Below are 16,942 nucleotides of genomic sequence, written 5' to 3'. Positions count from 1 at the left end.
CTCCGGAATATATTAAATAATTGTTCATTTAAAATATAATATAATGTACAAATAGAGAATATATGGTCTATATACATTGGGTTACTTACAGCTTGTTTACCTGGTTGCCACTGTTGCTTGTAGACAATGGGAAATACTACAGCAACAGAAGACAGCAGTTTGTTAACAAAAAGTATGATCCCAAAACAATTTGAGCATTTAATTGCTCAACTGAGATACTTTATTTTCATTTCATTTTGAGTTTGCTTCCTTTTAGCTTCACAGCAGTCTTGAATGGATGTGGATGAGGGATGAGGGATGAAGAATACAAATGTGTTTTTCATTGCTTCTGTCACTGTTGTTTTATTAAAAAGCTGTAACTTACATTGCAGTTCAGTGCCTAAGGACTACCAGCACATCCTGGCCTTAGCCTTTGCTGTAAAAGAGATAAATGAGAACCCCAATATCTTACCAAATATTTCTCTGGGATTCCACATTCTTAATAGCTACACTGCTAGCATGACCTATAAGGCCACCCTGAGCCTGCTTTCTAAACAACAAAGATTTTCTCCTAACTTCAAATGTCAAAATCAGAACAAACTTGTCGCTGTTGTTGGAGGATGTGTCTCTGAAATCTCTGCCAATGTGGCCATCATTTCAGCAATCCACAAGACACCACAGGTAACCTGTGTGCATAGTTTTATGAAAATGAGATACTTGTGAGCTTTGCGATATGGCTGTAAACACCACCATGATTTGAGAAAAAAGTGTTGATGATCTTTTGGATCATGGGCAGCTGATGATGGGCAGGTACATTTTTTCACTTAAAGAGAAATTGCAGGGGTGAATGCTAGGGGTGTAAAGTACAGAGATGAAAGTGGGCATTGAACAGGAGATGTGACTTTTACCTATGGACATTCCATTATATTCCAGACACACAAAACCAAGCAGTTTTTACACCCACAGAACACACCAGTATTTTCACCACTAGAAGGCAAGAGGCATTATCACAGCATAAACTCACTTGAACAGAGTCAGTGTGGGATGTTGCCTGCATAGAGACATTGTGTCCTATGTAGCTAGAGGGAATTACTTTTAAGATTATATTATATGGGTCATGGATCAAGAAAATTTAGTCTGCACTTCTAGTTTTGACGGTTGAGGGAGCTGAAGAGGTCAGTGTGATAAATAAGGGTAGAGAGTAATTGAGGGGAAAGTTGAGGCCTGTATGTTAATACCCAGTGTGTTATTAAAATCCGTTGGTGCAGATCAGGAGTAGGAAGCCAGCGGCTGAGTTTATCTGAGAAGCTGCCCAGGGTAAATATTTGCTTGTATTTAAGTATCTGAAATTGATTAAACTGTCCAAGCAAGCAGAAATACAATCAGAGGAGCTCTTAGTAAAAGGGCAGATTGTCCCCAATAGCTGGACTGGGCTGTGGATGTATTTGCCTGGAAGCGAAATCAGGGAATTTGACCTGAGGTAAAAGCCACTTAGAAGCTAGTGTCAGGAATGGTGTCTCCTGAGTCTTCAGAAACCCTCAAAAAGTACCACAAGATAATCTTTAGCTTAAAGTTCATTCTGTCTCCAGCATTGGTGTCTATCTTATTCCTAAGCCTACTATACATACTAGTAATAGGATGTTTTAAAGCATTTGAGTGACCTGGTTGCAGCAGGAAAAAAGTTACCCAAATTGGTGTTTATACAGCCTGAGGCTGAGGGAACTAGTATCACTGAGAGGCAAAACTGCAGAACACCGAAATAAAATCACAATGATGTTATTGCAATGAAAAACTTGGAGAAAAAATGAAATCAAAGGAGACAAATCAAATGTTTAGGCAAACAACAACACCCATTTGCACACCCATAGGATGCAGGAAACATGGCTTGGCACTAGGCTGGAATGGAAAGAGCTGTCCATTTTGATTTGCTCAGATTCCCATTTTCCCAATCCAAAAATCAATTCAGCATATTTCTGCAGCAAACTGCATTTCTTTAGACAAAATCCTCACATTTTAATGTTTTTAATGTGTTAATTTCTCCTAATAAACACACTTTTGTATGCAGTCACGACTAATGTGCATTTTTGCAAGCAATTTCGCCTAATATAATGCAGTTTTTATACTGTTTGCATCATATACGGAAAGGTTGAAATAAATTGGTATGTTCAGGCTCTTGAAAATGAGTTTGAGGCAGAATAGACTGAAACCGTTGCCACATAGAAGAGGTCAAAGATTCATTCTGTACTGCTGCAAAAGTAGTACTTGCTTAAGGTCCAACACTGGGAGTAAAAATACTTCAATAATAGGGCAAACGAAACAGCCATTGATTGCAGAAACTGTGATTCTGGTTTTCAAAAGGATGTTGAACTAGATTTACTATTCTCTTGTAATCTGTTTGAGAAATATTCATGGGTTTCATTACAGCTCACTTATGGATCATTTTTACCCTTACAAAGTGCAGAAATTCTATTCCCATTCTTGTACCAGATGGTCCCCAATGAAGCCCACCAGCACAAGGGAATTGTGCAATTACTTCAGCATTTCAGATGGACATGGGTTGGGCTTTGTGCCGTGGATGATGACAAAGGGAATAGGTTTTTACAAACAATAGTGCCAATGCTTACCCAGAATGGCATCTGTTATGACTTCATAGTAAACATTCCAAAATGGAGTTATATGGATGAGATGCTAGACTGGTTTTTTAAGCACATGGATGCTTATATCATTGTCTTTGAAAGAAAGGCCAATGTATTTTTTGTATATGGGGAACCTCCATCCTTTCAAGTTATAAGAATGATGTTGTTTCTAGCACCCATGGCAGACTTGCCCCCTCTGGGTAAAGTGTGGATTATTACATCCCATTGGGATTTTGCATCACACTCTATTCAGAAGATTTGGGATTTACAAACCTTCCATGGTTCCATATCCTTCACGGTTCATTCAAATCAACCATTGGGATTCCAAAATTTCATTCAGATGCTAAGACCTTCATGGGCCAAAGGAGATGGTTTTATCCAGGACTTTTGGGAACAGGCCTTCAGTTGTTCATTAGATATGTATAATGGGCAGCATCAGGAAAGGAAATACTGCTCTGGAGGAGAGAAGGTGGAGAGTCTTCCTGGGACCTTGTTTGAAATGGAAATGACTGGCCACAGCTACAATGTCTACAATGCTGTCTATGCTGTGGCTCATGCTTTGGAAGCTGTTTACAAATCCAGTTCCAAAGGTAGAAAGTTGGGAGAACGACAGAAACTGTTTTTTCAGAATGTGCAACCATGGCAGGTAATTACAATTGAACATTTTTAAAAGTCTATGTTTTCATCCAGAAAAATAGGGAATTTTATGTCTGTATGAGACAATTCCTGTGCCTCTATTGGTTTTCATTGCCTTTCATGTTTTTCTTCTCCTTTTGGAAATCCATTATGATAAGTATCGATGGTCCCATGATAAAAGATTGTTATTTCAATTCAAAATCACCCACCAACCTGGAGATAAAGGAAAGTAATGATAATTAGAAATATCAAATAATCATATAACGTTTCCAATTTAAGAGCAAAACATGATCACCCAATGGATGAAGTCACCACATACATTATTGAAGAATTTTGAAACAGTCTTCACTTTGTTGATACTGTCTTTCTATCTAGGTCCATCATTTTCTAAGGTCCATTTTGTTCAACAATAGTGCTGGGGATTCAGTGTGTTTTGATGATAATGGAGAGTTAGTTACAGGTTTTGATGTAACAAACTGGATTATTTCCCCAAATGGTTCGTTGTTTAGGGTCAAAGTTGGAAGACTGGATCCTCAGGCACCTTTAGGAAAAGAATTAAGCATAAATGATGATCAAATTGTGTGGCATAAAGTTTTTAATCAGGTGAGACACAGCTCTAAGGCATTTGATTTTTTGACTCAAAATTTTCAAAGGCTTTGAAAGCATCTACCTTTCAACTTTAGTTTTCATAAAATCCCATAAGATGTTTTATTATTTCATGCATCTTTTCAAAAACATTATTATATTCCTGTTCTAACTTGGTTGAATTCCTATTACAGTGGTACCCCTGGTTACGTACTTAATTTGTTCTGGAGGTCTGTTCTTAACCTGAAACTGAGTTAGCAGAGTCTGTAACCTGAAGCATATGTAACCCAAGGTACCACTGTATATGTTTTATTTTTCCTGTCCCCCAATAAATAAATAACTTATTTCATGAACTGATTTCAGAAAAAGGGACTCTTTAAGGGACTCTTTTAATTTGGATAGATATTTCCTTTTTTATCACATTAAGAGAACTATATCCACCTATTTAAAAATTATAAGTTTCTACATATACTACCAAATAAACATCTCTCTGAATAGACCATGCTGAGGCATTATGAGAGTTTAAGAACACATTCTAGCCAGGGGAAAGCACTTGAGCAATGTGACCTGGGGAGGATTGCCTACTAGTGAGCCAGAGGTTCTTCGCTCCAATGCAAAATGTACATTTATGTGAGTAGAACAAAATCTAATGCCCAACCTCTCAGTTCCTCAGCAACTGAAACAATCTCCTTTTCTCCCTTTTATTAATACAACATACCCCTCAACACTCTGTAAAACTAGGGTGCCACCTTCCAGGGCCGTGCTCCCATGTGAGTCACATGATTCGTGTGAGATCATGGCCCTGAAAAAGCACTTTTTAAAGGGTGAGATCTCAATGCCTAAAATGGCCACTGTGCTCGTGTGTGACAAAACGGGATTTCTTGGTTTTCCCACGGCAGCTGAGGGATATAAAACAATACAATTAAAAACCTAACCTAAATGAAAACAAAAGTGTGTGTGAGAGAGAAGCAGAAAAAGTCCTTTTCCACAAGTAAATCTTAACTTGACAAGACAGAGAAAAGTGAACTCTCCCAGCTCTAAACTGGAGCTTCTGTTTCTTTTCCCAACCTCCTTTTTTCAGTGATCTCTTAACCTTTCTTTATTGGTTCTGTGCAGGTGCTACCCATTTCTGTGTGCAATGACGGCTGCTATCCTGGCTACAGCAAGAAAAAGAAGGAGGGAGAGAAATTTTGCTGCTATGGTTGTGCTCCATGTCCAGAAGGAATGGTCTCTAAGTATAAAGGTGGGAGGAATAACGGACACAACTGTCTTATTTGCATTTCCATAACAAAACATGAAGTGTAACTCTTTGAATGCCTATGAGGGTCGTTTGCAATGAAAAAATGTAAACAAAAAATAAAAATACCTATTATATTTTAAGAGTTTTAAAGAGTATGGGACTGGCTGAATTTGTGTCCATCACTATCTGTCAGTCAAAGCAACCTGACAGGGTGGATATGAAGACCCCTTGTCAATTAGCTCCACAGTTAATGAAAAAGACTTTCCTAGATCTTTCCAACCTTGAAATGTGAAGTTTCAATATGGTATCCAGAAGACCCTTTTCCTTCTTGACCATCTAGCATTTCAAGAATATAGTTTGTTTTTACTTACATTTAGTTACATTTTTTTTAAAAATAGAATCTTATGACAACATGTTTTTTTTACTTTTAAATTAGATTAATAATGAAGACCAGAGAAAAAATAATTTAAATAAATACATAATAAAGGACATTTCTACTTTCTGCATATTCAGTATCAGATGAGATAACTCATTGTGAAACATTCATTCCTCAAGAACACTCAAAAGCCTGCACTAGTTGAATCCCAGCCTTCGAATTTATATTACACAACATGGTGATAATATCACCAACATTTCAGGATACATTCACCATCATTGTTTCTCCCCTTTGATAATCTTGCAATACAGTTTCTGTCATCATTAATTTAGGAATAATATTTCAAACAACGGACAAAATAAATTGTCAGCATAACAGAGCAACCCAATGTTTTACAGCTGCATGAAATGACATGACACATTGTAGACGATTTTCAGATTCTGTCTATGTGACAAAAGGGAATTTTGAAAGCAATTATATGAATTGAATGCAAAATTTTCTGTTTATGTCTTTATGTGAATATTTTTATGAGGAGATTATATAAAAGTTCTGTGATGTGCATCCCAAAAAGTTAAGAACCAATGCTGTAGCTGTACATTGATCAATATCTGGAATATTTAAACAGCTTCTCTTTTATTTCAGATATGGCTGCCTGTGTGAAATGTCCAGAAGATGAGTATCCTAACCATGACCAAACCCAATGCATTCCCAAGGTCCCAAGCTACCTCTCTTATGAAGAAGATTTAGGGCTCATCTTAGTTATCTTGACCATTATCTTCTCTCTGATCACAACATTAGTACTTGGGACTTTTATGAAGCACAATAACACTCCCATAGTCAAAGCCAACAATCGGACTCTCACCTACATACTCCTCATCACCCTCCTGCTTTGTTTCCTCTGTTCCTTTCTCTTCATTGGACAGCCTCAAAAGGTGACCTGCCTTCTCCGACAAATCACTTTTAGCATCATCTTTTCTGTGGCCCTTTCCAGTGTTTTGGCAAAAACCATTACTGTGCTTCTGGCATTCATGGCAACCAAACCAGGATCCAGGATGAGGAAATGGATAGGGAAAAGACTGGCAAATGCTATTGTCCTTTTCTGCTCCTGTATTCAGGCTTCCCTCGGCACTCTTTGGTTAAGTACATCCCCTCCATTCCCAGATATGGATATGCACTCACTGCATGGGGAAATCATACTTGAATGTAATGAGGGTTCAGTGGCCATGTTTTATGGTGTCTTAGTCTATATGGGTTTGCTGGCCATTGTCAGCTTCATCTTGGCTTTCATGGCCAGGAAGCTACCTGATAGTTTCAATGAGGCCAAATTTATCACTTTCAGCTTGCTGGTGTTTTGTAGTGTTTGGTTGTCCTTTGTTCCCACCTATCTGAGCACCAAAGGAAAATACATGGTAGCTGTGGAGATCTTTTCCATCTTGTCTTCTGGTGCTGGATTACTGGCTTGCATCTTTTCCCCAAAATGCTACATTATTATATTCAGACCTGAGCTTAACACCAGGGAAATACTAATCAGCAGAAAAAAGTAAAAGAACATGAATGCATCTGTTTTTTGTTTGTTTGTGTATGCAGTTCATTGGAAATGCTGGTGGGAGGGATGTCATAAGAATTCGGTCATGGGTCCTTGCTTAAGCAAACATCTGTCTTAAATTCTTGTATGTAGAGTTTGGCCAGAAACATTGCATTTATATTTGGTTCTCACTTAAGTTTGCTAGCATCCCTTGCATTTGAATCCTAGATGGAATGTGTATGTAATTTTCAAACTCGTATGATTCATTATTGTGATGGTCCCAAACATTTAAATTACTAGGAACAAATCTCTCTCTCTCTCTCTGCCTGTGTGAAATGTTTAGGGGTACTCTCATTTTTTCTACTTATAGTGAAATACTGCCCCTCAATGAGGCCAAACTTAGATTCACAAAATGTTTAGGGAGATGCGTCCCCCTGAATCCTCCCAGAGGAAATTACTGTGTGTGTGTTCACATATATATGATCAGTGGCTCAAATGACTTCGAGGTGATTTAAAAGTACAAAATCAATTTAAAAGCTCTGGGAAGAGCTCTAGGAAGCCCACAACCCATAGTGAATTTACAAATAATAGCAATCATGAAATGGATCGTTTATCTTTCAGTAAAATAACCATCAATCGCTTCAATTGACATCAAAATTCAGTGACAGTTCCTATAATATGAGCTGTACTCAAAATCTTTTTTGGCGTATCCAGAGCACAATCATATTTGCTCTTTACAGATTGCCATATGAGGTGGAAGAACTTTCTTTAAGTAGAGTTCTGGGAATTTTCTAAGGAGAGTTGTTTGAAGTAATTCAGAGAGGAAAGAAACCCCAAAGACTGCAGAGGATGTATAAATAATAATCTAGAGGCCGGACTCTATATCAGTTGGAATGATTCACCTTCCTTCTCCTCCCTGCCATGTGAAGGGGTAGAGCAGCCATGATAGGTGCAGGGCATTGATAGAGAAGAGGAACGCACAACCCACCCACCCCCGCTTTAAGTTAACATCATGAACATTTTAAGTACTGCATTAATAAAGAATCTTATTAATTAAATTAAATACCAGTAAAAGGAAATGGGTCAAACAATAGTTAGAAATGATCTGTTAAGAGAACTGTATCTATCAGCACAACAAAATTGTGACTCTCATTATCCCCAGACGAGGCTTTCCAGTTATGTCAAATATGAATGACCCATGGATGACGCTGACCTTGGTACTGGTCAGATGTGGATCTACCAGCTATACAAGACTAGCTACTTATTTTCCGTTAAAGGGAAAAAATAATCTTTTTCAGAGAAAAAGAAGGGAGGGAATCTTCTAACAGTTTTGTTATGCATGATAGAACTTCAGAAGTCAACAACACACAGGGGAATGATAATCATACCTGTCAAAATTGCTGGTTTATGCAATTGACATTCAGTGCATGTTAGCAAGTGTCTGAAGAAAAGCTATAAAACACTTGTATTCTTCAGAATTAGATCTAGGTAGAGGCAGGGCTCTGTCACTCTTCTGTTAAAAAATCTCTCACTTATATGTTAGGATATATTTCCACAAGCAGATATATTTTTTCTTAAAAAACAAAAAAACCCCAGCACCATCAAAGTAAAGGGAGGAGATTAGGATCTAGATTGCATGAGACCCACCGATATCAGCGGGAGTCACATTCCACTAACTTATTCTTGATCCACCTCAAAGCAAAAGAACAGAGGAACAATATAACTAGGACAGTAGACCCCCCCCCCCAAGCATGGGCCACTTCTTTTATTTTGAAACCTCTATTTTATTGTACTCCAGCTTGAATTCTATAGAATTCAGATAATAATTGTTTGTTACAGACATGCTGTGGACAGCCTGAACGAAGTATGCACAGCACTGGTAGTCCACAAACAGCAATTTTAGAAACCCTGAACTAGAAAAAACTGGTACTGGCACCCACATTCCATAATAGACAAAGTTGTAAATCTATGCATCCAGAGTATTATTCACCCTTCAATTGTGGCTGTAGCCATGGAGACTTTCAAAACCAACATTTGAATGGGTGGTTTTGCCAACAGGATCATGACAGTGATGGTGTTGCTGCTTATACTGCTGTGTCATGCTGTATGCAAGTCACATTTTATTAATTGCAGCATTCGTGATGATCTGCTCTCTATTCCTCATGAATTTTTCCAGCCAGGGGACTTTGTGATTGGTGGGATTGTTTCTCAAGTCTTCTATCTCTATGATTTACTTTCTCTCTTGGAGCAGCCTACACATATTGTGACTCATGAACCTATGTAAGACACCATCTCCCTGCTCCCCTCCCCTCACTTTTTTGTAATATGTTCAGACCCTAATTACAAGGAACACATATTTGAGGAATATTGCATTTATTTATGGTGGGTGTTTAAAAAAAAGGATATTTTGTCAATGCTGGGAGTTGTTAATAAATATTTTACCTTCCTGATAACATTGCTAAGCACAAGGAATTATTAATAAGCTTTCCCTCCCAAGTGACAGTGAAATGAATGGATCTAGTGCATTTCTCTTTCCTCTGCAGAGTTACCTCATCAAGAAATATGCTGTTATGCATTTTTTGGCCACACTAATTCTTATTTTTCAAGACTTTTTGCTCCCTCATCCTTCACCTCCATCTTTACCCCACACATGATATTTCATTTTCATTTTACTTTGAGTTTGAGTTTGTTTTCTTCTAAGGGTAGCAGTTTCGCTGCAGTCTTGGACACAAACAGATGACAAATGAAGAATACAAATGTGTTTTTATTGCTTTTGTCACTGTTGTTTTATTAAATAGCTGTAACCTACATTACAGTTCCGTGCCCAAGAACTACCAGCACATCCTGGCCTTAGCCTTTGCTGTAAAAGAGATAAATGAGAACCCCAACATCTTACCAAACATTTCTTTGGGATTCCACATTCTCAATAGCTACTACTCTGCTAGGATGACCTATAAGGCCACCCTCAGCCTACTTTCTAAACAAAAAAGATTTTCTCCTAACTTCATGTGTCAAAATCAGAATAAATTGATAGCTATTGTTGGAGGATGCCTCTCTGGAATCTCTGCCAATGTGGCCACCATTTCAGCAATTTACAAGACTCCACAGGTAATCTATGTGCATAGGGGTATGAACATTAGATATATGTGAGCTTTGGGATGTGCCTGTAAACAGATAAATTAAAGTTTAGGCTGAATTGAAAGAACCAAGGAGCTGGATTCAATACTAATATTCTTAAAATTCACTCAGTCAAATTATTCAACATAACTAACTGGATGTACATTTAACTGGATACAACCCATTGTTTTCAAATCTCCAAAAATTTCAATTATACTTCCTTTTGCACTAGTAAGGCCACATGTTGAATACTGTTTCCCATCCCAATTGGCACACTTAAATAAGAATGCATTAATTTCAAAATGGGGTAATAGGAGGCCAGTAAATATGGTCAGAATATGGAAAGCATATCATATAGGAAAGGGTGAAAGTAATGTGTCTCTTGAAAATGAGTTCAAGGTGCAACATTGCAAAACACTTCAAAGACTTAAACAGTTGCCACACAGAAGAGGTCAAAGATTAATTTTGTGCTGCCCCAAATGTGGTACTTGTTTAAGATTCAACAACTGAAGTAAAATTACTTCAACGATAGGACAAATCAAACAGCCATTTGTTGCAGAAACTGTGATTCTGGCTTTCAAAAGGATATTGAACTAGATTGCTTACAGGACCAACTGAAACATATTGATTTACTATTCTCTTGTAATCTGTCTGAGAAATATTCGTGGATTTTATTCCAGCTCACTTATGGATCATTTTTACCAGTACAAAGTACAAGAATACTATTCCCATTCTTGTACCAGATGGTCCCAAATGAAGCCCAGCAGCACAAGGGAATTGTGCAGTTACTTCAACATTTCAGATGGACCTGGGTTGGGCTTTTTGCCGTGGATGATGACAAAGGGAATAGGTTTTTACAGACAATAGTTCCAATGCTTACCCAGAATGGCATCTGTTATGACTTCATAGTAAACATACCAAAATGGAGTTATATGGATGAGATGCTAGACAGGTTTTTAAAGAACATGGATACCTACCTCATTATGTTTGAAACAAAAGCCAATGTATTCTTTGTATATGGGGAACCTCCATCCTTTCAAGTTCTAAGAACACTAGTTTTTGTAATACCCTTGGTGAACTTGCCCCCTCTGGGTAAAGTGTGGATTATTACATCCCACTGGGATTTTGCATCACACTCTATTCAAAAGATTTGGGATCTACAAGCCTTCCATGGTTCCATATCCTTCACGGTTCATTCAAATCAGCCATTGGGATTTCAAAATTTCATTCAGATGCTAAGCCCTTCATGGGCCCAAGGAGATGGTTTTATCCAGGACTTTTGGGAACAGGCATTCAACTGTTCATTACAAATGGCTAATGGGCAGCATCAGGAAAGGAAATACTGCTCTGGAGGAGAGAAGGTGGAGAGTCTTCCTGGGACCTTGTTTGAAATGGAAATGACTGGCCACAGCTACAATGTCTACAATGCTGTCTATGCTGTGGCTCATGCTTTGCAAGCCGTTTACAAATCCAGTTCCAAAGGTAGGAAGTTGGGAGAACGACAGGGACTGTTTTTCCAGAATGTGCAACCATGGCAGGTAATTACAACCAAACATTTTTTTAAAAAAACTATGTTTTCTTCAGGAAGCACAAGGAATTCTAAGTGTGCATGATACAATTTGTGTGCCTCTGGTGGTTTTCATTTCCTTTCAGGTTTTTCCCCCTTTTGGAAATCCATTATGATAAGTAGTAGTGATCCCATGATAAAATATTGTTATTTCAGTTCATAGTCACCCACCAACTTGGTGCATATGGAAAGTAATGATCGTTATAAATATCAAATAATCATTTAAGGTTTACAGTTCAATAATAAGACATGAGTGAGTGCCCAATAGATGAAGTGGCTGCATACATTGTTGAAGAATTTTGAAACAGTCGTTGCTTTGTTGATACTTTCTTTTTATCTAGGTCCATCATTTTCTTAGGACCATGTTGTTCAACAATAGTGCTGGGGCTTTAGTGTGTTTTGATTATAATGGAGAATTAGTTACAGGTTTTGATGTAACAAACTGGATTATTTCTCCGAATGGTTCGTTGTTTAGGATCAAAGTTGGAAAATTGGACCCTCGTGCACCTTTAGGAAAAGAGTTAAGCATAAATAATGATCAAATTGTGTGGCATAAAGTTTTTAATCAGGTGAGACACAGTTCTGTGGAATGTTTTCACTAAAAAAATTCAAAGGATTTGAAGGCATCTAACTACATTCCAACTTTAATTTTCGTGAAATCCCACAGGATGTTTTACTATTTTATTAACCTTTGTGGAAAAAATATTATATTCTAGTTCAAATTTTCATGAATTCCTATCATATGCTCTTTTTAAATCTTCAAGAAGGACACTGACAAACTGGAACGTGACCAGAGGAGGGCAACCAAAATGGTCAAAGGCCTGGAAACGATGCCGTATGAGGCACGGCTAAGGGAGCTGGGCATGTTTAGCCTGGAGAAGAGGAGGTTAAGGGGTGATATGATAGCCATGTTCAAATATATAAAAGGATGTCACATAGAGGAGGGAGAAAGGTTGTTTTCTGCTGCTCCAGAGAAGCGGACACGGAGCAATGGTGCCAAACTACAAGAAAGAAGATTCCACCTAAACATTAGGAAGAACTTCCTGACAGTAAGAGCTGTTCAACAGTGGAATTTGCTGCCAAGGAGTGTGGTGGAGTCTCCTTCTTTGGAGGTCTTTAAGCAGAGGCTTGACAACCATATATCAGGAGTGCTCTGATGGTGTTTCCTGCTTGGCAGGGGGTTGGACTCGATGGCCCTTCTGGTCTCTTCCAACTCTATGATTCTATGATTCTCCCCTAATAAATAAATTGTTTATTTCATGAATAGATTTCGGGTTAAGGGGCTACATACAGTGGTACCTCAGGTTAAGTACTTAATTCTTTCCGGAGGTCCATTTTTACTTGAAACTGTTCTTAACCTGAAACACCGCTTTAGCTAACGGGGCCTTCTGCTGCTGCCGTGCCGCCGGAGCCCTATTTCTGTTCTTATCCTGAAGCAAAGTTCTTCACCTGAAGCACTATTTCTGGGTTAGCGGAGTGTGTAGCCTGAAGCGTATGTAACCCAAGGTATCACTGTATTAACTTTAATGGACCTTTTTCATTTTAATAGATATTTCCATATTTTAGGGAGGTATATCCACCTATTTCAAAACTATAGGTTCTATGTACACTACCAAACATACATCTCTCTGTAGTTGCAGTGAGGTGGCAATATAAAAGTTCAAGGGCACAATCTAGCCAATGAAAACAAAAACAAAAAACTGGAACAGAAAATGAAACATACAAAGTCCTCTCCACACGTAAATCTTAACTAGACAACACCAGAGAGGTGAACCCTCCCTGCTCTAAGTTGGGAGTTGTCCTTTCTTCTCCAAACCTGCTTTTGTGTGTGATCTCTTATGCTCTCATTACTAATCTCTCTTTAGTGTTTCTGTACAGGTGCTTCCACTTTCTGTGTGCAGTGACTACTGCTATCCTGGGTACAGTAGGAAAAAGAAGGAAGGAGAGAAATTTTGCTGCTATGATTGTACTCCATGTCCAGAAGGGATGATATCTAAGTATAAAGGTGGGAGTTACACCATTAAGTGTAACCTCTTGAATGCATATGGAGGTATCTTGCAATGCAAAATTTGAAACAAAAAGTAAAAAACCTAACTACTAATTCTTAAGAGTTTCAAAGAGTGTGGGACTGAGTAAATTTGTGTTCATCACTATCTCTCAGTCTAAGCAACCTCAAAGGGTTGATGTAAGGATGCCTGTGGCGATCACAAAGGGTCCTCGGACCTTTAACGGTCTATTGATCCCTGTGCCACCACTGTGCTCATTTCCCCACTGCCACCAACCTGTTACTCTCGGGTAAAACACTGAGTCCAGACAGTTGTTAAAATGTGAACCAAAAAAAAGTTTATTTTATAAACATTAACAAGTTTATGATTTCTCAGATAATATTCCTGTCAGTATCTTAACTCTAGTTTCTTTACCGGCCTATACCTTTCTAATACCTTCTGACTGATTATCTCAACTGATTGACTGACTCCTCTTAACAAAATGTCTCACTCTCTCACATCAGACTAGCCCAACCCACAGACTTATCCTCTCTGTCTCTTGTAACTCCAGACTGTCTTCTCAACAACTCTAACTGTAACTCTTAACTCCAAACTTGGGTTCCCATTGGTTTGCCATTTTACTATTGGTTAACTTTTTCCTTATGAACCCAGTATGATGTCACACACCTAGGAGGGCAAATGCCACAATGACTTTCCAGGTAGTTCCATAGTCGCTGACCGTCATTCCAAGAACTTTCCATTTCCGATATCCAAAAGAACCTTTTCCTAGTGCACCTTCTGGCATTTCAAAAAGATACTGTGCTTTTAATATTGTTTCATTTAGTAGATTTTTATAATCTTTCTGCATATCAATATCAGATGTGAGCACTCATTGTGGAACATTTGTTCCTCAGAAACACCGAAAAGCCTGCACTCGTGGAAACTGAGTCTTGGAGTTTATTTTACATAAACTGATGATAATATAATAGATAATAATAGATAATAGATAATAGATTCTTTATTGTCATTACACAAGTGCAACATTGCACTTGAGGATAATTTCACCAATATGTTTTCTCCAATTTGATAATCCTGCAATACAGCTTCTAGGATCCTTAAGGAGGTCTATGACCTTGAAAAGGTTAAGAACCAATGCTTTACCTATATATTGATCAATGTCAGAAATATTTAAAGAGATCTTCTTTTATTTTAGATATGGATACCTGTGTGAAATGTCCAGAAGATGAGTATCCCAACAGTGGTCAAACCCAATGCATTCCTAAGGTCCCAAGCTACCTCTCTTATGAAGAAGATTTAGGACTCTTGACCATTATCTTGAGCATTATCTTCTCTCTGATCACAACGTTAGTACTTGGGACTTTTATAAAGCACAATAACACTCCCATAGTCAAAGCCAACAATCGGACTCTCACCTACATCCTTCTCATCTCCCTCCTGCTTTGTTTCCTCTGCTCCTTTCTCTTCATTGGACAGCCTGGAAAGGTGACCTGCCTTCTCCGACAAATCACTTTTAGCATCATCTTTTCTGTGGCCCTTTCCAGTGTTTTGGCAAAAACCATTACTGTGCTTCTGGCATTCATGGCAACCAAACCAGGATCCAGGATGAGGAAATGGATAGGGAAAAGGCTGGCAAATTCTATTGTCCTTTTCTGCTCCTGTATTCAGGCTTGCATAGGTACTCTTTGGTTAAGTACATCCCCTCCATTCCCAGATACGGATATGCACTCACTGCATGGGGAAATCATACTTGAATGTAATGAGGGTTCAGTGGCCATGTTTTATGCTGTCTTAGTCTATATGGGTTTGTTGGCCATTGTCAGCTTCATCTTGGCTTTCCTTGCCAGGAAGCTACCTGACAGCTTCAATGAGGCCAAATTTATCACTTTCAGCTTGCTGGTGTTTTGTAGTGTTTGGTTGTCCTTTGTTTCTACTTATCTGAGCACCAAAGGAAAATACATGGTAGCTGTGGAGATCTTTTCCATTTTGTCCTCTGGTGCTGGATTACTTGGTTGCATCTTTTCCCCTAAATGCTACATTATTATATTCAGACCTGAGCTGAACACCAGGAAACAACTAATTGGCAAAAAAATTAAAAGAACATGAGTGCACATTCTGGGATCTTTTCTGCTCGTGTATGTAGCTCATTTGAAATGCTGGTGTGAGGGATTTTATAAGAAATTGGTGATGTGTACTTGCTTAAGCAAACATCTCTCCTTAAATTCTTATATTCATTCCATTTCAACTTGGTTCTCACTTTGGTTGGTTAAAACAATTGCATGACAGGCGGAGTCCACAGATCCCGCGCAGTCCCCCCGTCATGTGGAATAACGACTCAAGACAACGTGCTATGGGATTAAATTGGCCACAACTTTATTAAATTTCAAATATTGGTAGACCTTGGCTCAGGCATTGGGCGTTCTCCCTCCCCAGTCCCCAGCTGGGGACCTAGGGAGCATCAGGGTTATCCAGTGTGTGTGTGTGGGGATGGGCCGGCTCTGGAGAACATATGTTCAAGCAGAGATAGCCGCCCCCATTATGCCGCCGCCGCAGGGGAGAGCAATGACGACCTTTCGGCGTACGGTCAAAGCCTCCCTTCAGAAACCCCTTTAACGGGGAACCCTGGTATCGCCGCCGCAAAGAGGAAGATGGACTAAAGGATTCCGCCCAAGGCCTGATACTGCCAAAGTTGTGACGTTTTGCTATGGGAAAGGCGAAACCTGCCAATGCAGGGAAATTCCTTTCCGGCCCTTTAACAGCGACCTTCACGTAGCAGTGCCCGCATACCTGTGAAGAAAAGTTAACCTGCAAAATAAGACATTAACTGAGGGTGGGTAGGGTGGGAGAAGCTCTGGAGCCAAGTGAGGATTCCTAGGTAAGATCCTCCCTCTATTGTGTGGGCAGGTAATCCCTCCCCTACCTGGCCTGGTCTCCTTGGCAACGCTTCCCCCAGGTGGGATTGGACAACTGACTGAGGTAAGCGAAGACCTCCAGGTATCCCACCTGAGGGAAGGCAAAGCCAAGCCTATGCTGTTGGAGCCACTCCAGATCTAGGGGCTGCATGCATCCACGCAAAGGGCGCCCCCCGTTTTAAGCGGGGAGCGGTCATTCCTGTTTAACTGGTCAGTGGAATCCTAACTAGAATGAGGGCACAATTATCAACTCTGATGATTCCTCCTTGTGCGGGTCCCAAGCATTTAAATGGTTTATAACAAATATTTTTTAAAATGTGTTTGTATGTGTATACACATACACATGATCAGTGCTGGCATTATTCA

The 16,942-nt window shown here is 39.1% G+C and overlaps 2 protein-coding genes across 2 annotated transcripts in view; both read left to right on the top strand.

Annotated features, from left to right (window-relative positions):
• The window catches only part of LOC309354852 (vomeronasal type-2 receptor 26-like), a gene marked incomplete at both ends in the record, with an annotated part of 356,212 nt that extends 349,216 nt beyond the window's left edge, over window positions 1-6,996 (top strand). The window contains 4 exons of the mRNA XM_081885116.1: window positions 2,404-3,261; window positions 3,627-3,854; window positions 4,953-5,079; window positions 6,095-6,996. Coding sequence (XP_081741242.1) covers window positions 2,404-3,261; window positions 3,627-3,854; window positions 4,953-5,079; window positions 6,095-6,996 — 2,115 coding nt within the window. The remainder of the gene's footprint in view (window positions 1-2,403; window positions 3,262-3,626; window positions 3,855-4,952; window positions 5,080-6,094) is intronic.
• A 2,043-nt stretch (window positions 6,997-9,039) lies between these two features.
• Window positions 9,040-15,770, top strand: LOC309354851 (vomeronasal type-2 receptor 26-like; the record flags this gene model as incomplete). The annotated part of the gene is made up of 5 exons (XM_081885115.1): window positions 9,040-9,257; window positions 10,627-11,632; window positions 12,003-12,230; window positions 13,540-13,666; window positions 14,860-15,770. 5 exons carry the CDS (start codon window positions 9,040-9,042, stop codon window positions 15,768-15,770), a joined length of 2,490 nt encoding a protein of 829 aa, XP_081741241.1.
• Window positions 15,771-16,942: the final 1,172 nt, after the last annotated feature.

Source organism: Podarcis melisellensis (genome assembly GCF_964234715.1).
Source record: "Podarcis melisellensis genome assembly, chromosome: 13".
In the NCBI taxonomy this organism is placed as follows: Eukaryota; Metazoa; Chordata; class Lepidosauria; order Squamata; family Lacertidae; genus Podarcis; species Podarcis melisellensis.
This window is presented reverse-complemented; position numbering and strand designations above follow the sequence as displayed.